Source organism: Pongo pygmaeus, chromosome 2, assembly GCF_028885625.2.
Source record: "Pongo pygmaeus isolate AG05252 chromosome 2, NHGRI_mPonPyg2-v2.0_pri, whole genome shotgun sequence".
Classification (NCBI taxonomy): domain Eukaryota; kingdom Metazoa; phylum Chordata; class Mammalia; order Primates; family Hominidae; genus Pongo; species Pongo pygmaeus.
Window position 1 is genome coordinate 193,438,527 of NC_085930.1, and position 20,349 is coordinate 193,458,875.

At 56.7% G+C, this 20,349-nt stretch overlaps 2 protein-coding genes across 14 annotated transcripts; one reads left to right on the forward strand and one right to left on the reverse strand.

Annotated features, from left to right (window-relative positions):
* The first annotated feature begins 208 nt into the window (after positions 1 to 208).
* VWA5B2 (von Willebrand factor A domain containing 5B2) lies at positions 209 to 13,198 on the forward strand. 10 transcript variants are annotated; one of them, XM_054481366.2, is made up of 20 exons: positions 209 to 337; positions 1,003 to 1,290; positions 1,370 to 1,540; positions 3,777 to 4,008; positions 4,175 to 4,332; positions 4,866 to 4,997; positions 5,231 to 5,355; positions 5,753 to 5,908; positions 7,022 to 7,132; positions 7,213 to 7,421; positions 7,508 to 7,619; positions 8,096 to 8,281; positions 9,171 to 9,342; positions 9,428 to 9,741; positions 10,265 to 10,454; positions 10,560 to 10,904; positions 11,660 to 11,797; positions 11,893 to 11,976; positions 12,056 to 12,273; positions 12,359 to 13,198. In XM_054481366.2, the coding sequence occupies exons 2-20, from the start codon at positions 1,152 to 1,154 to the stop codon at positions 12,905 to 12,907; spliced, it is 3,741 nt and encodes a 1,246-aa protein (XP_054337341.1). In that variant the 5' UTR covers positions 209 to 337; positions 1,003 to 1,151; the 3' UTR covers positions 12,908 to 13,198. The 10 variants fall into 10 exon arrangements, with proteins under 10 accessions (XP_054337341.1, XP_054337347.1, XP_054337349.1 ...); XM_054481372.2 differs by having other exon boundaries at positions 9,431 to 9,741; XM_054481374.2 differs by having other exon boundaries at positions 3,777 to 3,996.
* Positions 13,199 to 13,291: 93 nt separating this feature from the next.
* Positions 13,292 to 20,326, reverse strand: ALG3 (ALG3 alpha-1,3- mannosyltransferase). Of its 4 annotated transcripts, none has more exons than XM_054481380.2 (9): positions 19,628 to 19,823; positions 16,572 to 16,671; positions 16,327 to 16,474; positions 16,057 to 16,217; positions 15,462 to 15,582; positions 14,653 to 14,858; positions 14,415 to 14,492; positions 13,677 to 13,820; positions 13,292 to 13,540 (listed from the first exon to the last, which is right to left on the reverse strand). In XM_054481380.2, exons 1-9 carry the CDS (start codon positions 19,716 to 19,718, stop codon positions 13,378 to 13,380), a joined length of 1,212 nt encoding a protein of 403 aa, XP_054337355.1. In that variant the 5' UTR covers positions 19,719 to 19,823; the 3' UTR covers positions 13,292 to 13,377. The 4 variants fall into 4 exon arrangements, with proteins under 4 accessions (XP_054337355.1, XP_054337353.1, XP_054337352.1 ...); XM_054481378.2 differs by having other exon boundaries at positions 19,591 to 19,823; XM_054481377.2 differs by lacking the exon at positions 14,415 to 14,492 and having other exon boundaries at positions 13,677 to 13,864; positions 19,591 to 20,326.
* Between the last annotated feature and the right edge of the window lie 23 nt (positions 20,327 to 20,349).

The window sequence follows — 20,349 nt, forward strand, 5'->3', positions numbered from 1 at the left end:
CGGCGGCAGGGACGCGGTCCCTGCACTGCGGTGCCCAGTCTGGCTCGGGCTGCCGCCGCTGGCGCGGAGGCGGTACCGCGCCCGAAGGAGGGGGGAGCGCCAGCCCCACCGCAGCAGCAGCAGGCGGGGCCACGGCAGGCTGGAGGGGCGGCCTCTCGGAACGGGGGCGGGACCACCGCCGGCAGGGCCCGCGCCCCTGCGGGGACTCAGAGCTGCTGCAGCCACAGTCGCGAGCTGGCGGCCGGCAGGTGCCGGGACCGAGGACCACCCGGGGCGCAGAGGCGGCACCACCCACACGGATCCCGTGGGCACCTAGAACTCCGCGGAGGACACGACGGTGAGGCTGAGACTGCCACAGGGAGGGGGGCGATCCCCAGAGCCAGCCCGCGGCATCCCCTGCGCGGGCCGCGGCGACTGCAGGTGCCCCCTCCTCCCACATCAGCTCTGCCGGGGTGGGGAGCGGTGCCCTGGCGGCGCCCACGGACTCTCCCTGGCCCGACACCTCTCCCGGGCTTGCCTCCCAAAGACCCCCTCTTTTCGCTTTCCCAGCTCGTTCTTCCCACCCTTAACCCCTCCACTCCGGCCAGCACCCCCGTCGGATGAGGCACCAGGGAAAGAAAGACCGAGGCCCTTTCGGCGCCCCATCCACCCTGCCCCCGCGATCCCTCGCCGGGCCGGGGGCCTCCGGGGGAATTCGGGCCCTTTAAACCTCCGCCTTCCCGGAGCATCTTCCATCTCCACCCGCGCCGCTTCCGACAGCTGGCGGCCGCGGGGAGCCCCGGGGGGCCGGCAGGTACGGGGGTGGCTGGGAGGTTGGGAGTGGGCGGTGGAACAGCTGTGACCGCCCCCACCCCCGGGGGAGCCGCGGCGGGACGGCTGGGCGCCCAAGCGCGCGTTAATCATTAACCCCCCGCGGCCCGGCTGCCAGGTAACGCGTGAGGATGCCCTCCTCGCCACCACGCCTGTCGCCCCCTTATCTCCCCCGCCACCTGTCGCCCTCAGGAGCTCCCGCTCGGCCTCGCGCCCCGGCAGGCCCCGTCCGGGTGCTGGAGTGAGACTCTCGCGCTGGCCTCTGGAGCGCGGGGTGGGCGTCCCGTCACCCTGCGCCCAGCTTCCCCGGCCGGTTCCCGCAGGGCCCGCCTCCCGGCGCCATGCCCGGCCTGTACTGCCCCTCCAGCTGGACGCCGCTGCCGCTCACGGACTCCTGGGTCCGGGCCTGCGCCAACGGCCCCTGCCTCAGCGTGCGGGCCCGGCTCACCTACCGCAACCCGCAGCCGCAGCCGGTGGACGGTGAGGCCCGGGTGGGGCGCGGGCGGGGCGGGGGGTGCGCCGGGCAGGGTCCGACGCCGCCTCCCGCCGTCCTCCCCAGGCGTGTTCGTGTACCCGCTGGCCGAGGCCGAGGTGGTGTCCGGCTTCGAGGCCGAGGCCGCCGGACGGCGCGTCTCCTTCCAGCTGCAGAGCCGGCGCCGCTCGCAGGCCGCCTGCTGCCGCGCTCTGGGCCCCGGGTTGGGGACCCCGACGCCCCGCCGCTGCGCGCAGGGTGAGTCCCGCGCGCCCGCACCCGCGCTCCTGAAGGCCGGGCGCAGCTCAGGCTCCCGCACCCGCTCGGCCTCCGCCCGTCCCCCGCCTTCCTCCGGGCACTGCCTTGCGCATTCATTGGCTCATCCTGGTATTCAACAGTCGTGGGCTGGGCACCTGACCTGCGCCAGGTGCTGGGAGAACATGGCCCGGAGGTTCACAGCCTGGGAGACAGACACGGCAGGCAGCACAGGGCTTGCGGGGGCGCCAGCAGCCCTTACAGCCCAGGAGACCGGTCTCTCTAGGGGGCTGCAAAGGGAGCCTTCTCCCCAGGTGGTCCCTCCGGCCCCTTACTTTTTTAGGCTGCACACCTCAGCCCGGCCTCGCGTGGGCCAGTGGATCAAGTGTAGACTCCTGTGCCTAGCAGCCAAGGCCCTCACTCTCACCCCATTCCATCCCTCTCCCCGCGACCCCATACACCAGGTACTACTGCTACTGGCCACACTGACTGTCAGGTCCCTTCCCACCTCTCTGCTCTGTCTTCCCATCTTCTATTGAGCAAATTCCTACTTGTCCTTTAAGATCCACTAAACGTCACTCCTAGGGAAACCCTCCCTGACTCCCCCACAAATAGCTGCACTGTTTCCTGGTTCCCCAGCCTTTTGTGCCCCCTCGTTATGGCACTTACAGGGGGAGTCATTGTCACAGATCTGCCTGTCTGTCTCCCCGCTGGAGCATCTCCGAATCCCAGCACCTCACACAGAACCTGGCATTATGAGGCCCGGCGAGTGCCCGGGGAAGGGACAGAAGCCCAGCCCTGTGCTGTGTGCTGTGCTTGCACCTGGTTCTTTCATTGATTCATTCATACATGCCTTTGATTCCTGCCCAGGGGATTTACAATCCAGGTAAGAAGAAGAGGAACAGAATCCAGTGGTGTTGAGAGCTGGCATAAGCCCAGCAGGTTAGAGACTTATGGTTAGAGGCTAGAGTGAGCTCTGGGCTGAGGCCCCAGGAATGTTCCAGAAGGAGGTAGAGCCAGCATTTGACTGCAAGAAAGTGTAGGACCCAGTTAAGTGGAAGGTAGGGGCAACAGTATAAGCAAATGCTTATAAGTAGGTTACAATGGGTAATGACAATAAAATATCTCATGTTTATAGTGATTTACAGTTTACAATTGCTAGTATCACCTCATTTGAATCCCAAGTAGTGGGTAATGCAGGCTTCTTCCTGTTATGGGAGACGGAAGGGGGATAATCCCCCTTCCTCCTGTTATGGGGGATGAAAGTCATAGCAGGTGCTTTGCATACATTGCCTCATTTGTTCCTCACCACAATCACAGAGTTATTATGATCCCTACTTTATGGATGAGGAAACAGGCTCCTCAGAACAACAGAGCTGCCAAAGGACTCAATTAGAGGTCTCCGAGCTGATATTTAAAACTTGATGCTGTGCTGTCTCCACTGTGTCAGCTGGCTGGGATGGAAGCCCCTTTCTTTCTTTCCTTCCATCTTTTTCTTCCCTTCAGTTATTCAGCAAGTATTTATTGAAAGGATGAACAATTGGTCGTTGTGAGGAAGTGAGGTACAGTAGGGCTGTGAAGGTGGGCTGGGGCCAGACCATGTCGGTGGTGTACACAGCTGCCACTGTACATGGCTGGTCATTATTCCTTTAGCAGCCCCACCAGTCCCCAAACAAACCTAGGAGCTAAAAAAAACAGTGTGTGCGGTGTGCAAATGGAGCTTTATGTCCTCCAGCCTGCTTCCTGCTTCTCTATTCCTCCTGCCCGGGAGGAGTAGAGAATTCTGGAGCCACCTTAGTGGGCAATGGGGGAGCTCCTGATGGTTCAGGAGCAGGAAATTTATGAGCAGAGTGGGGTCCCAGGCCACAGGGAGATGTCTGTCCACAAGGGATGGTGGCCAAGGGTTGAATGGAAAGAGGCAGGCAGGGGGAGAGGGGCGGAGGGTGTGGGTATTCCCAGGGCCTTGAGAGTGGAAATGGCCCCTTCTCCTCAGCCTTCCATTAGCAAGGATGTCACTGCGCACTTGCCTGATGACAGCCAGATCAGTTCACAGTTAGTCTGCCTCTCCTGCCATCATTCATCTCATGCCTCCATCCTGCGTCACCAATGCATTAGCCTAGTGCCAACACGCAAAGTCCCCCTTGCCCAGGCTCCCTGACCCAATGCCTGTTCCCACCTCTAGCTTCCTCCCTCTCCTCTGCTTCCAGAGTGCTCTGACCCCATTTCTCACCCATCATAGGTCATCTTGTCTTGGATCTGGCCCAGGCCCGGTCCACGTTGGTGCTGCCCACAGGCCTTATCGCCGCGGCTGGCACCATGACGGTGACCCTGCACAGCAGCCGGGAGCTGCCCTCAAGGCCTGACGGGGTGCTGCATGTGGCCCTGCCCACTGTGCTCACCCCGCTGGCCCCGCCAGGCCCGCCGGGGCCCCCCAGGCCTCCGGGGCTCTGTGACGACAGGTTGGGCCTATGGTGATTCTCTTCGTCCCTCCCTCGGCTTCTCTGGGTCTAGTGCGGGTGAGGGGGCACTGACAGGGTACCCAGGGATGGGAAGGGTGAGGAAGGGCTGGGGCCAGTCAGCCGGAGGGGTTAGGGGCCTTCACAGTGGCCCAGTGACCCTCCTCATGCTCCCTTCCAGCCCCACCAGCTGCTTCGGGGTGGGCAGCCCTCAGGAGGAAGGGCTGGCCTGGGAGGAGCCGGCTGCCCCTCAGGACGTGTTCTCAGGCCCTGCCCGCTGCCCTGCCCCATATACCTTCTCCTTCGAGATGCTGGTGACTGGGCCATGCCTGCTTGCAGGTGGGTGCATCTGGCTGGCCTGCCCTCTTTTCAGATGCCCACTCCGCCCAGTGTAGTGACTGGAAGGGAAATAAGGCTCAGGGATAGGAGGGACACAGGACAAAAAGACAGGGACCCAAGCCTCTGCAACATCCGGGTTAGCAGTGGGAGCACCCCCTGGTCACCTCTACCCAACACACACACCCCTAATTTTATCAAGGTAATTTATTTATATCTCATCCCACCCACCAGTGGGAAGAGAAATACTTACAATGGGACCAGTACCCGTGATGAAGTAGGTTTTCCTTACGCAAAAGTTGGGGGGCGGATGCTAAATCAGCACCTGGCTGATGCTTGACTCTTCGACCTGCCAGAAACCCCGCTGGAATCAACTTCCCAGTCCATGAAAGCAGGCACATCCTTCCTCGTCCATCTGACCCCCTAGAGATCAGACTCTGAGAGCTGACTGAATCAGCCATGACCCCTGCCAACAGTTGCTGTCCCTGGGAAGGTGTGATGGCTGCATCTCCCCTTCCTGCCTCTGTGTCCCTCAGGCCTGGAGAGCCCCTCTCATGCTCTGCGGGCAGATGCCCCCCCTCATGCCAGCTCTGCAGCCACCATCTGTGTCACACTGGCAGAGGGCCACCACTGTGACCGGGCCTTGGAGATCCTGCTGCACCCCAGTGGTGAGAGACTGGGACACACCGTGGGCCGGCTCTGACCTGCTTCTGTATGAATGGGGGATGCATTTCTTAAGTGCAGGTTTCTGGGCCCCAGCCAGATGGACGGAGTCATCTGTGAGGGCGGAGCCTGTGGTGCAGGAAGGCTGGACCTGCAGGCTCCTTCTAGACAGTGAAACTGGGCACTTGGGGTCCAGAGGCAGGGACTTCCTTGACAGAATTGTGTCCTCTCCTCTCAGAGCCCCATCAGCCACACCTGATGCTGGAGGGCGGCAGCCTGAGCTCAGCAGAATATGAGGCCCGGGTAAGGGCCCGCCGAGATTTCCAGAGGCTACAGCGAAGGGACAGTGATGGGGACCGGCAGGTACCGCCATAGGAGCCTGGCCTGGCCCCCAGCCTTGGCTGCGTTTGTGCACGAGGAGCAGGCAAGCAGGCTTACATTGGGATGGGTGCGGGGAGGCCTCTTTTCTCAGCAAGATCTCTCCGCAGCTGCCACCAACCATCGCAGAGGACAGATGAGTATTGTCATTGGAGGGAGGATGTGAATCTCTCTGGGGTGTGTCTCAGAGGATGGAGGCTAGGTCTGATATAAACAGAAGACAGCCACCTGCCTTTGCCCCTGCCTTTATTCGAATTACTACAAAAAGATGTCCCCTCTGGGTGGATCAGACAGAAAAAGGCCCCAGAGCCAATCCCACTGCCCACCCTCAACAAAGTAGCACTAAGCCTTGCGCAGGCTGACTTGGGACTCCCCTGCTCAGGTGTGGTTCCTGCAGCGACGCTTCCACAAGGACATCCTGCTGAACCCCGTGCTGGTGCTGAGCTTCTGCCCAGACCTGAGCTCCAAGCCCGGACACCTGGGGACAGCTACTCGGGAGCTACTCTTCCTTTTGGATGGCAGCAGCGCAGCACACAAGGCCTGTAGGGGTGTGGTGTAGGCAGGCCTGGGGGTTGGGTGGGGCAGTGGGTCTGAGGTGGGCTGAGGGCAGCCTCTCGAAGCCAGGAGTTACCTTGTTGCTTCAAACACCATCTTCCAAAGAGGAAGCAGATGGCAACTCCTCAGGGGATTCCCTTAGACAGCAGCCCTGCTCCAACCGCCAAACAGACACTGTCACGCTCTCTTGCTCGTATTCACACACACATGTCTCTCCAGGATTCCAAGAGCCTTTCACACATAGACTCGCACTCAGTCACAGGGAGTCACTCCAATCATAGGGAGACTCAAGTTTCATGTATACCCCCAGAGTCCCACACACAGTCATGTTTACCTCCAGAGTCCCACACACAGTCATGTGTACCTCCAGAGTCCCACACAGTCATGTGTACCTCCACAGTCCCCCACACAGTCATGTGTACCTCCACAGTCCCCCACACAGTCATGTGTACCTCCACAGTCCCACACACAGTCATGTGTACCTCCAGAGTCCCACACACAGTCATGTGTACCTCCAGAGTCCCACACACAGTCATGTGTACCTCCAGAGTCCCACACACAGTCATGTGTACCTCCAGAGTCCCACACACAGTCATGTGTACCTCCAGAGTCCCACACAGTCATGTGTACCTCCAGAGTCCCACACACAGTCATGTTTACCTCCAGAGTCCCCCACACAGTCATGTGTACCTCCAGAGTCCCACACGCAGTCATGTGTACCTCCAGAGTCCCACACAGTCATGTGTACCTCCACAGTCCCCCACACAGTCATGTTTACCTCCAGAGTCCCCCACACAGTCATGTGTACCTCCAGAGTCCCACACACAGTCATGTGTACCTCCAGAGTCCCACACACAGTCATGTGTACCTCCAGAGTCCCACACACAGTCATGTGTACCTCCAGAGTCCCACACAGTCTCTCACGCACACTTGAGGGCTCACTGGCACAGTCTTTCCCTCACACCCAGGGCCTCTCCCAGGTTACCACAGCCTCTCACTTGAATAACAGCCTGGATAAGGCAGTGATCTGGCTTCCCTTGCTCTGTATCAGGGCCCATGGGGCCGGCCTCACACCGCCCTCCCTGGCCCTCCACAGGATGCCATTGTTTTGGCTGTGAAGTCCCTCCCGCCCCAGACGCTTATCAACCTGGCCGTGTTTGGGACGTTGGTGCAGCCACTCTTCCCAGAGAGCCGGCCTTGCAGTGATGTGAGTGTGATCCAGGGATCTGGGGGCCTTACAGAGAGGTTTCAGCCCAGTGCGTCCCAGCCTGTGCCTTCTCTCTCCAGGATGCTGTGCAGCTGATCTGCGAGAGCATTGAGACCCTGCAGGCTCCGAGTGGGCCCCCAGACGTGCTGGCTGCTCTGGACTGGGCCATGGGGCAGCCCCAGCACAGGGCCTACCCTCGGCAGCTGTTCCTGCTCACTGCTGCCTCACCCATGCCTGCCACTACCCACCAAACCCTGGAGCTCATGAGGTGGCACAGGGGGACAGCCAGGTATGGGATGGGCAGAGCCAGATGCCTAAGATTGAGCCCCCACAAAGGGCTCCTGAAGATCACAGCTGTTTCCTTTCCTTCATCAGATGCTTCTCCTTTGGGCTGGGGCCCACCTGCCACCAGCTGCTCCAGGGTTTATCTGCCCTCAGCAGAGGTCAGGCCTACTTCCTGAGGCCTGGGCAGAGGCTGCAGCCCATGGTGAGCTTGAGCCTGGGCCCTGTTCCCTACACCTGGAAGTTTTTCTCCCAAGTTACACATCAAGTCTGAAACAGAACTCAGGCAGGCCATGGGGGCTCCTGGCACCCTCACCAGGCCTTCTCCCCACTCCAATCAGGGGAAGAGCTGTTGGTGCTGTGATGGCCAGAGGTGTCAGGACACTGTCTCTGACCACGCTCCGAATCTCATTGAGTCCTGGAACGGAGCCTCGTCCTCACAGTCTTGCCCCATCCATGTGGCAAAGCTCAGGCCAGGAGACAGACCAAATCCTGAGGGCTGAGCACTCAGCCCCCTGCTTGCTCCTACCCTCATTCCTTCTCCTGACCCCAGCCTGGCCCTGTGCCTCACCAGCTCAGGGGCTGGGCAGATGGCATCAGGGGAAGGGCAGCCTTCCCGCTCTGTCTGGCCGTATGACACCTCTTTCCCTCCCGTGTCTTCCCTGTGGCCGCTCCCCACAGCTGGTGCAGGCTCTGCGGAAGGCACTGGAACCTGCTTTGAGTGACGTCTCTGTGGACTGGTTTGTGCCGGACACTGTGGAGGCACTGCTCACCCCCCGGGAGATCCCAGCACTCTACCCTGGGGACCAGCTGCTCGGTTACTGCTCACTCTTCAGGGTGGATGGCTTCCGGTCCCGCCCACCAGGGGTAGGCCTGGGCTGGGGTGTGGTAGGGGGGCTAGGGTGAGGTTGGGGGGCCTGGGATGGCTGAAGTCCCCGCATCTCTTCCAAACCCTTTTTCCATTCTCTGTGCCTCTGTCTACCAAGCTCCTGTACTATCCCCCAGAGCTCCACAGAGATCACACTGGGCCCCTCAAGATGACCACACCCTGCCCCCTTCATGGAGTCTTCCACTGAGTTGTCCTGCAAAGTGTTACCCCTGAGTTTTTACCCAAGATCACTAAAGCACACAGCCATGGAAAACAGCACCCGCATTTGCTATGAGGTTTCCGTCAAGGCTTGCTCATGGCTTCACATAGTTCCCTACAGAAAGCACCAGCCAACGTATTTTCTGGGACACTCAGTGATGGATGAGCATAACCTAGGCGCAATCTCTAATCCCAGCTCTGTCACTTACCAGCCATTTGATTTGAGCAAGTCACTTCACCTCACTGACCCGTTTCCTCATATGGAAATGATGTTTTTCACAGGTGGTTGTCATCAGGGGTCATAAAGTGAATACTCTTGGCAGAACACTTGACACAGTAGGAGCTGGGGACATGGTAGTTATTTTTGAATGAAAAGCCTTATCTCTTTGGAAGAACTACGCATGCTTCCTCCTTTTTGATCATGAGAGCTGTATAACAGACTTTTTTTTGCCTGGCTGCCAGGGAGCTCAGGGCCAAACTTAAAGCTCAGCTTCCCAGCAGCTCTATTAACCCTTACGGTGAACGTGTTTGCTTCCTCCTTCTTTAGTACTTGTCTTTTGTTTTTGGTTTATTAGCTTTGTTGCCTCTTGCTGTGAGCCATCTAAAAATGTTTGGAAAGAGGTAGCACATAACTGCAGTTAATTTTTTCCCCAATAATATTCTCTCTAGGGCCAAGAGCCTGGCTGGCAGAGCTTGGGTGGGTCCGTGTTTCCATCCCCAGAAGAGGCCCCATCTGTTGCCAGCCCTGGCACTGAGCCCACTGGCACCTCAGAGCCACTGGGAACAGGCACTGTATCAGCAGAACTGTCCAGCCCATGGGCTGCCAGGGACTCGGAGCGGAGTGAGTGCCCAGGTGTATGTGTGTGGCTGTATTGGAGTGGGCACTGGGAGGGGTCAGGGCTAGGGTCCATTCTACTGCCTCCCAGCAGGTACTGATGCTCTGACAGACCCAGTCACGGATCCTGGACCCAACCCCTCTGACACAGCCATATGGCGCCGCATCTTTCAGTCCTCGTACATTCGGGAGCAGTATGTGCTCACCCACTGCTCTGCCAGCCCCGAGCCAGGCCCAGGCTCCACAGGCAGCAGTGAGTCCCCAGGCTCACAGGGCCCTGGCTCCCTCGAAGGTAGTGCTCCCTTGGAGCCCCCTTCTCAGCAGGGCTGCCGCAGTCTGGCCTGGGGAGAACCTGCAGGCTCCCGCTCCTGTCCCCTGCCTGCACCCACACCAGCTCCATTCAAGGTGAGATCCAACCCACATTCATTCGCCTTGTATCCAGCAAATATTTATTTACCACCTGCTGTGTGCCAGACATTATGTAGAGTTTACTATTAAGTCTAGCTAGAGAGAAAGGTGGGTAAATCCCCAACAATAATACCATGTAACAACCAGTGATGAGCACAAGGACATGTATTATGGGGGCTTAAAGTCAGGGTGACTAATTCTGCCTGAGAGAGTCAGGAAAGTCAGAGCCATATCTGGAAGAATAAGCACGAGTTAGCCATGCAGAGAGGGAGAAGACATAAACGAAAATACAGAGACAAGCAACAACCACAAGTGGGAAATAGGGAGTGGAGTGGGATGATGCTGGGAAGGGGCCAAGGCCAGAGGTTACTGTAGGCCATAAGGAACTTGGCCTTCCTCCTCAAGCTGGTGAGCAGCCACCCAGGGTTTCAGACAAGGGGCATGGGCCAGCTGTGCACCCATGTATGATGGTCAGGGGTTCTGCATTCCTTGACCAGTGGCCCCCATATCTCACATGCAGGTGGGGGCCTTGAGTACTGAGGTGCTGGGCCGTCAGCACAGAGCGGCTCTGGCTGGCCGAAGCCTCTCATCCCCTCCAGGCCGGGCAAACCAAGTCCCCGGCCGACCCCGGAAACCCTCTTTGGGTGCAATACTAGATGGCCCAAGTCCTGAGCCAGGCCAACAATTGGGACAAGGCCTGGATGACTCAGGTAAGTGTTGGATGGGGAGCTGGTTTCCCAGACACCAAGGAGGCCTTGGGGAGGTAAAGCCCAGAGGACCACTCTGCCCATGCCCCTGCTGTCTTGCCTCCCCAGGAAACCTGCTCTCCCCAGCCCCCATGGACTGGGACATGCTGATGGAACCACCCTTCTTATTCACGGCTGTGCCTCCTAGTGGGGAGGCCCCTCCAGCAGTGCCTCCCCAGGCTCCACGCTGCCATGTGGTGATCCGGGGCCTGTGTGGGGAGCAGCCTATGTGCTGGGAGGTGGGTGTTGGGCTGGAGACACTGTGGGGACCTGGAGATGGCTCACAGCCTCCCTCACCTCCTGTAAGAGAAGATGCTTGGGACCAAGCACTCCATCGGCTGACGGCAGCCTCTGTGGTCCGGGACAATGAGCAGCTGGCCCTCAGAGGAGGGGCAGAGACCACAGCTGACCGGGGTGAGTTGCTCATGGGTCCAGTCAGGGCCCAAAGGCATGGGCTAAAAACAGCAAAGGTAGAGGTCTGTGTGTTTGATCACTCTCTATACCTCGCTTTGATCACAAAGGATTTGAGGCTCATCACAGACAAGATAAAAAATTAAGCGGGACAATGGGAAAAAGTAAAAATAAAAGGAAACTGAGAATGAGGTTATATTAAAGGTGCATGCTGTGAGGTTATATACTCTTACAAGGATCAGATCCAGAACTGACAAGCTTCCTAGCAGCCAGCACAGAGGGCAATGTGATCCTGTCATGATTCACAGCACCCACAGCGTAAAAACAAATCTTTGTCATTTAGGAAAATACTTGAAGTTCATTTCCTCAGTTGCACTAGCCACAGCTGAAGTACTCAATAGTCACATGTGACTAGTGGCTACCACATTGGATCATGAAGAGCGAGAACATTTCCAAGTTTTATTAGTGCAGAAGCAGGTGGAGGAAAATGTGCCAGTTAATGCTTCCTCTGGGTGGTGTCCAGAGTGCTGAATTTCTGGGCAGCCAGGAGGCCTTTGCTCTGCTATGGGTTGAAGATTCAGCCTGATCACTTCTTGTCAAAGTTGGGGAGTCTGAGCTGGTTCTGGGCCTAGCAAGGCAATCTACTCTGTTAAAGTCGATAGAGGGAGAAGCTGGGGAGAACACTGCAATTTTTTTCTATGAGCCCTCTGTAGAGGATGGGTGGCGGGGCCTCCACAGACCGTTCCTTGGTTCCACAGGCCATGCCCGGAGGTGCTGGCTTCGAGCCCTTCAGACAAGTAAGGTCAGCTCTGCCCCCTCCTGCTTCACTTGCCCTGTAGCTGTGGATGCTACTACTAGGGAGGTCCTGCCTGGGGCCCTGCAGGTGCGCAGCTCAGGTAGGGGCCTCTTCTGGTGAACCCTCAGGTGCAGCTCTCACCTCACTGGCCACTGTCCTGGACAAACCTGACTCCTGTCCCCTGTGCCCCTGCAGAGCCCGCTGAGCCCCCAGGTACCCCTCCTGCCTCTCACAGCCATCTAGATGCAGCTCCTCTGCCCACTGTTGTCTACTCTAAAGGTAACACCCAAAGGTAGGGAAAGGGTAGGGGCACCTGGGCTTAGAGACCGCCCCCTGGCACTGATGATCCCCACTGCAGGACTTCAGAGAGGCTCTCCAGCAGGCGCCTGGGACTTGGACCAAAATGGCAGCTCCAAGTGTGCTTTGGGGGACCCTGCCACTCCCACGGAAGGTCCTCACCGCCCACCTCTCCGTCCTCCCTGTCGGCTCAACATGGGCCGCCGTCACAAACTCTGTAGCCCTGACCCTGGCCAGGCCAACAACAGTGAAGGCAGCGACCATGACTACCTGCCCTTGGTGAGGACTCGGGAGGTGGAGGGTGGCGCCGCCGGGGCCGGGCGCTGTCTCAGCTCGCTTCTCCCCCCACCTCCTCTCTCCTCAGGTGCGGCTGCAGGAGGCACCAGGCTCCTTCCGCCTGGACGCGCCCTTCTGTGCCGCTGTGCGCATCTCGCAGGAGCGCCTCTGCCGCGCCTCGCCCTTTGCCGTGCACCGCGCCAGCCTCAGCCCCACCTCGGCCTCATTGCCCTGGGCACTTCTGGGCCCTGGTGTTGGCCAGGGTGACAGTGCCACGGCCTCCTGCAGCCCGTCCCCCAGCTCGGGCTCCGAGGGGCCAGGCCAGGTGGACAGTGGGCGGGGCTCAGACACCGAGGCCTCCGAGGGGGCGGAAGGGCTGGGCGGCACCGACCTGCGGGGCCGGACCTGGGCCACTGCCGTGGCACTCGCCTGGCTGGAGCACCGATGCGCCGCTGCCTTCGGCGAGTGGGAACTGACAGCGGCCAAGGCTGATTGCTGGCTGCGGGCCCAGCACTTGCCTGACGGCCTTGACCTGGCCGCCCTCAAGGCCGCAGCCCGGGGGCTCTTCCTGCTCCTGCGCCACTGGGACCAAAACCTGCAGCTACACCTGCTGTGCTACAGCCCAGCGAACGTGTGAAGGCCGCCCGCTGCTGCTTGGGCTGGCGCCCCACCCAACACACTCAAGTCACTGCCGCCCAGGGCTGGCCTCTTGGTGCTGGGAAAGTGTAGGCTGGTGCCAGCCTGTCCCCCACTGCTTCTTACTCCCTCCCTAGAGCCCTCTTGCCCCCACAAAAAGTGCCTGCCTGTGCTCTCTCCCGCTCCTCCCACCCCACTCACACTCCCCTCCATCCTCTGAGCTCCCTGCAGCCCAGTGGAAGGGTAGAGAGCCACAGTCCCCAAATCCTATGCAATAAAGTGCCTCTTAAGACTGCTTGAGTGAATTCTTTATCTGCTCCATACGTGTCCCTCACAGCCTGGACCAGGCATCAGCTGCCCCCACCCCCATGTAGGTTGCACAGAGTTGGACTTAGCAAGGTTTATTTGGAAGGGCACAGAGTCCATCCCACCTCAGGTCCTGAGGGTGGACTGGAGCGAAAGGGGTGGACTTCAGTGGGCTTTCTTGCTGTGTTGGGTGCTCTTGGGGAAAGGCTGCGGGCCCAGCCAGAGCTGCAGCAGGATGACGGCATGGCATACGTGCAGGGCAGCAGAGCTGCAGGATGTGGAAGGGTATGTGTTCCAGGAGAGCTCGATGAGCCCCAGCACCAACAACCTGGAGATGAGAAACAGGTTCCACGTTTCATCCAGTTTCAAGGCCTGCAGACCTGCAGCTCCTCATGCCCTAGTCATAAACCCCCAACAGGAACTCCCTATCCCTTCCCACTCCCCCAGGTTGTCCCAGCTGGTACCTGAGCAGGTGTGTGAGCCAGCGTGCAGGCGTGGCCCACAGGAGGTAGGGCAGTGTGTGGAAATACCAGACGTAGAACTGGTAGTGGAGGGAGCGGCTGAAGCAGATGCCAATGAAGTTGGAGGTGAAGAGGGTAGAAACGATCTGTATGCGGTGGTCAAGGCCAAGGGCAGGAGTGTGTGTGGGGGGCTATCCCAAAATAGAAAGGCAATAGTTTTTAGGTCACATAGCCCCCTGGCTCTGCCATTCCTTGATGCATGCCTTTGGGCAAGTTTATTAACCTCTCTGGACCTGCTCCTCAACCGAATATGGAATATGGAGAGAGTAATACCTAGGGCCATAAGGTCTTGTGGGGTTGAACCCCTAACTTACTGGCTGTGTGACCTTGGTAAGTTACTTAACCTCATGAAGTCTTAATTTTTCCATCTGTAAAATGAGAACAGTAAATGTAAGTGTACCTCCCTGTCTTGGGGTCTCTTGTGAGCTTTCAATATTAGAACATATGTAAATCTCTTATGATAGTAGCAGGGAGAGGTACTCATAAGAGTAGCTCGTATTTAGAATTAAGAATCAAATATACTTCAATATGTGAAGTGCTCACCACAGTGGTGCGGAATACGACTTCTATGATTGGGGTCCCCTTTCCTCACCCAGGTCACCAGCTGTCAGGGGATACCTGACCAGGACTCTGTCAGCACCTAGAGAGGGCAAGACTTACCTTCCCACAATTTAAAGGATATGGTTGGGTGTAAGGGGCTGGGGTGGAACCTTCCTTTTGGAGGGATCCCTCAGCAGCGACAAGATACTTTCCCCTGTCCTGGGGAAAAGCCATTCAGACAGTTATCAAGCCCCTTTTGTGAGTCAGACTCTGGACTCACCCCATGAGCTTAACCGACACTTGCCCCAAGCAGCCCCTAAGGCTTAGGCCCTTCACTCCTTCCCCCAACTCTGCCCACAGCACTACGGCCTTTTCTCACCTGTGCCACCTGCAGAGGGCAAACAGCAGGAGCAGGGTGAGGTGGGCAGTCAACAGGGCCAGGTGGAAGGCTCGATGCAGGAAGAGAGCCTCTGGGAGGAAGCGCCAGTTCACTGTCCAGCGGAACAGAAACTGGCGGCCAAGGTCAAAGGAGCGGGACAGGTAGCCGATGGGGTTCTCCAGCAGGAAGGGCAGCCCCAGCACCACCTGAGGATCGGTGTGATGTCAGCAGAGCTGCCAAGGCTCGTTCCCAATGACTAGCCTTCATGCTACTCATTGAGGGGTGTGGGACTGGGATGTAGGCCGCAGAGGCTCCCCAATTCCCACTAGAAATAGCAGGAAAACCATGCCCCCCACCCCCACCCCAGGCCAGTGCCTGGGGCCAAAGAAGCTCAGGAGGCAGGTCATAACAATGCTTTAAGGCGTGGATTCACCAAGTCATAAATGGGCAGAGCAAGGAAGGCTCTCAGAAGCCAGGCAGGGTGGCTCATGCCCGAAATCCTAGCACTTTGGGAGGCCAAGGCAGGAGGATTGCTTGAGCACAGGAGTTTGAGACCAGCCTGGGCAACGAAGCAAGAGCCCATCTCAAAACTTAAAATTAAAAAAAGTAAAAAGGCTCTCAGAGACCATCAAATTTAATACCCTATTTTACAGCTGTGGAAACTACAGCCTAGAGATAGTGGCTTCCTAGCTCAGAATCAACTCCAAAACCCTCTCTCTTGGCTTTGAGGGAGTCTCAGGGATAGAGCCCCTCAATCAAGACAAGTGGCTTCTCCTTGATTAGAAAGAGGAAGGGTGAGGTGGGGGTACCTGAAGGCCAGCACAGATGCCCAGCTTGGGGAGGGCCCCACGGAAGCCAAACTGTGTGAGGAGAAGAAACAGTAACCCAGGGGCGAAGAGCAGCACATTCATCTTCACAGAGACTGCCAGGCTGGGGTGAGCAGGGGAGAGGAAGGGTGGAGATCAGCTTCAGGGCCGTGCACACAACACCCAAAGACATACCTCCCACCATCACCACAGCAACCTCCCCCTGCCGCCACGCCAGCAAACTCCAGGATGGGACCTACACTCACAACTGTTGGAGGGAAGAGCCTGGAGTAGGCAGGAGGCAGATGCATAGTCTCTATGCCTACTATATGCGAATGAGCATATACTGAGTATTTAGAATGTGAAGGACTAATTCCAACAAGGAATGCTGTCTGGGAGGAAGACAGGATGGAAAGAGGGCATGTGTGTATGTTGGGGGATGGCAGGGCAGAAACTTTCTATAGATCCTGGACTCGCTTTGTGGAGCCCTGAGTGACCCACGCTGTCTTGGCTACTCCTTTACTCCATCTGCTGCAGGAAATTGGGAAGAGATGGAAATGCAGAAAACGAGAGGGGGCCAGAAGGAAGAGGTGTTGACCTGAAAAAGCAGCAGCCCCAGCCCCAGCGCTGGGCCAGCAGGAGGTTGATACTGAGGAAGAGCAGCACCATAGCCACTGGGTCATTGAAGAGCCGCAGCACAAAGATGGAGTGGACACGGTAAGAGGCGCAGCACATGAAGAAAAAGACGAAGGGAGGTACCTAAAGGGAGAACACAGTAAGGTACAAGGTCAGCTCAGCAAGCCTGAGCCATCCCCACCACCCAGCCCTCCCAGGCTGGGGCCCTCTAGCCCTGGTAGCATGGACTCACCTTGCAGGTCTGGTGATAGATCAAGAAGACAAGCAGCAAGGTAGCCAGGTAGAGCACAGCAAAGATGTTCTGGGCCATGCGGATGTCAGTGCCTCGGCTGGTGGCATAGTACAACCCCATAAAGATGTACACGAAACCAGCTGGGTACCTGGAAGACGAGATAAAATGTGAGCCTGGGTCAGGTCACACAGACTAGTACCTAACCAGCCCCTCACATCCTCCCTGAACTTCCTGTCCCCACTCACACAAGTGGTCCGGTGTCACCCCGCAGTTGGGTATAGTCATAGGTACCATTGATGACGCCTTCTACCTCGGCCATGTAGGCCTTCCAGTCAATCTCTGTGTCTGGAAGAAGACAAGATCATCTGGTTACTTCTGAGTCTAGAACTTGTCTGCCACCCTCCCCAAGACTCCAGACCATCAAAACACAGACTTTCAGCCAATTCCCAGGGCTTCACTACCTCTTAATCTAACTCTTTATCTGACATTCTCGGGGTGAGCCCAGGCATCTCAAACTCAACATTTCTATAAGTGAATTTGTGATCCTTCTTCCCATTCCAATCTACTCCCTTTCCTGGGTTCTGCAAATGGCACCACCGACCTCTTAGCTACCAGGTCACGAACCTGAGTAACATCTTTGATACTCCCTCCTCTCTCATTTGCAACCCTTCGTCAACAAGTTCTGCCTGTTCCTCACCGTAAATATCTCTATCTCATCCTTCTCTGCTACTACATACTCAAATTTGAGCCTAAAGTAATCTCTAGCCCCAATGATTATACACTAGCCTGCTAATTAGGCTCCTGACTTCTACTTTCACCCTACTACAATATATTTTCCACCTCGTACACCAAAGAGCTCTTCCTAAATACAAATCGTTAACAGGCCTCTGCTTAAAACCTCTCAATGATTCCCCAAGACCCTTAAGATAAACAAAACTCTGTATTATTCCCATTTTTAGAAGGGGAGCCTAAGAATTAATTAGGTTAAGTGACTGGCTTAAGATAATTGAGCTAGGATGGTGGAGTTGGGATTGAAGCTTGCAGGGTCCCAAGTTCTTAATTATCATGCTATCTTCTTAACAAAGCTTTCAAATTCCTTCATGATCTGGCCTCAATTTCTGCATTCCCATCTCTTACTACTCCCCTCACTTGATTTCTACACTCTAGCTCTAAAAAAATTATTTCAGTTCCTCAAAGGAACCAGGCTGTCTTTTTTTTTTTTTGAGACAGAGTCTTACTCTGTCACCCAGACTGGAGTGCAGTGGCACGATCTCAGCTCACTGCAACCTCCGCCTCCCGGGTTCAAGTGATTCTCCTGCCTCAGTCTCCCAAGTAGCTGGGACTACAGGTGTGTGCCACCATGCTTGGCTAATTTTTTAAGTTTTGTATTTTTAGTAGAGATGGGGTTTCACCGTGTTGGCCAGGCTGGTTTGTTTGTTTGTTTTTCTTTTGAGACAGGGTCTCGCTCAGCCACCCAGGCTGGAGTGCAGTGGTGCGATCTCAGCTCACTGCAACCACCGTCTCCCCGGTTCAAGCCATTTTCCTGTCTCAGCCTCCCAAGTAGCTGGGATTACAGGCACTTGCCATCATGCCCAGCTAATTTTTCTATTTTAGTAGAGACAGGGTGTCAACATGTTGGCCAGGCTGGTCTTGAACTCCTGACCTCAAGTGATCTGCCCGCCTCGGGCTCCCAAAGTGCTAGGATTACAGGCATAAGCCACTGTGCCCACCCAGGCTGGTCTTTAACTCCTGCCCCCAAGTGATCCGTCCACCTCAGCCTCCCAAAGTGCTGGGATTACAGGCATGAGCCACCGTGCCCAGTCTAACTGAAGTTTTTTTTTTTTTTTTTTGACACGGAGCTTGCTCTGTCACCCAGGCTGGAGTACAGTGGTGCAATCTCGGCTCACTGCAACCTCCACCTCCCGGGTTCAAGCAATTCTCCTGTCTCAGCCTCCCAAGTAGCTGGGATTACAGGCATGTGCCACCACGCCCGGCTAATTTTTGTATTTTTAGTAGAGATGGAGTTTCACCATGTTGGCCAGGCTGGTCTCAAACTCCTGACCTCAGGAGATCCACCCACCTAGGCCTACCAAAGTGCTGCGATTACAGGCGTGTGCCGCAGCACCCGGCCTAGCTGGAGATTTTTAATAGAGGATCCTCTGTCCAGAGCACGCCTTTCCCTCACCTTTTTCTTCTTTCCTTCAATAGCTAATTCCTACCTTCCAAGGGTGGCTCTATGAAGCCTTTGCTGACTCCTCCATCCTGGTTTAAGTGACTTTCTATGCCCTTTATGGCATCCTGTGTTACTACTACCATGATTATGATGCATTATAATTGCCTGCTAACTTACTGTCCAGGCCCGAGTTAGAAATGCATCTTTTTTTTTTTGAGACGGATTCTTGCTCTGTCGCCCAGGCTGGAGTGCAGTGGCGTGATCTCAGCTCACTGAAAGCTCTGCCTCCCGGGTTCACGCAATTCTCCTGCCTCAGCCTCCCGAGTAGCTGGGACTACAGGTGCCCGCCACCACGCCCGGCTAAATTCTTTTGTATTTTTTTTAGTAGAGACGGGGTTTCACCGTGTTAGGCAGGATGGCCTCGATCTCCTGACCTCGTGATCCGCCCGCCTCGGCCTCCCAAAGTGCTGGGATTACAGGCGTGCGCCACCGCACCCGGCAGAAATGCATCTCTTATTCACCACTGTACCTCTCTCTGGTAACCAGCATAATGCTAGGCATATAATAAGCACTAAATAAAAATTTGTTGAATTAAGAGTCTTTAGCAAGAAAGCCAAGTGCCTTATGCCTAGAGTATAGTTTCAGCCTGGAAAGGAGTAGCCAATAATGCCTAATGGACTCAAGTGGTCACAAGATGCCATCATTGAGAAGGACGTTCAAAGATCACAGAACTGAACACATGGAAAAAGCTGAGATCCAGGAGGAGACCTGAGGTGTCCAAAGCCACAGAGAAATGCAGCAGCCGCAGCAGTACAACAATTTTGGCTCAAATCTGACTTCTAAGCTGGTTTGCAGGCTGTAAGTTCAGTGCAGAAGGCCAATCTCTAGGGTATCCTCCTCTGCCATGCGGGCAGATTAAGATCCGGTTTTCTGTAGAGCAGGCTTGGCGCTCAGGTAAGGGATATGGATGGGTTCGCAATTGATGAGTGAGTGGATACAGAGTCTGGTTTGGAGTTCCAGGTCTGAGATCCAGTTTGGGTCGCGGGTTCAGGTGTCCCTCCCTCCCCTCCCCTCCCCCTCGGCGCACTCACATGCCACCCTGTGAATGACCCAGAAGGTGATGCCCACCTCCGCCAGGCAGAGGCAGGCGGCCACCAGCAGCGTGTAGCGCGGCTCCCGCAGCAGCAGGCGCCGATCTTGCCAGGCGCGCTGCAGCCATTGATTGCAGAGTCCCGCTGCCTGGGCCGCGGAACCGGACCGGCCGCGTTTCCGCAGCCCAGCCGCCATCTTAACGGTGCGCCGCTTGTGTGCACCCACCACCCCCGGAAACCCGAACCTTCGACACTTAGGTTCCGCTTCCCGCGCCTGGCGTCCCACCAGGCTAAGCGCCGATCCGAGTAGCCAGTCTTCATTTATTCCACTAAAATGTAATTTTTCTGCATTTGTCTCCTCTGATGCACTCCACGCTCCATAGGAGCAGGGACAATGTCTTACTCCTTAGTTTATACCCAGCCCTGGGTACACAGGCGCTAATTTAGAACGAATGTCCAGAAAGGCAACATTCCTGCCTACCTCCCCCATAACGCCTGAAGCCAGCATTCTACTTCGCCTGCGCTGGGAACATCTGTGTTCATGCTGTCTCTCAAGGAGGGCAAAGCCCCTGTTCGCGCCCCTCCTGGCTGCCCTTAGAGCCTTCCGGATGCTGAGAAAAATGAACCTTTCACTAATTTTCAGATTTCCTAATAAAAGTCATTCACATTGAAAATATGAGAGGACGCAGTGATGAGCCCACGTGAGTCTGACACCATGAGTGCGGCCCTAGGAAATGAGTTAGCAGTACAGCTGGAGGA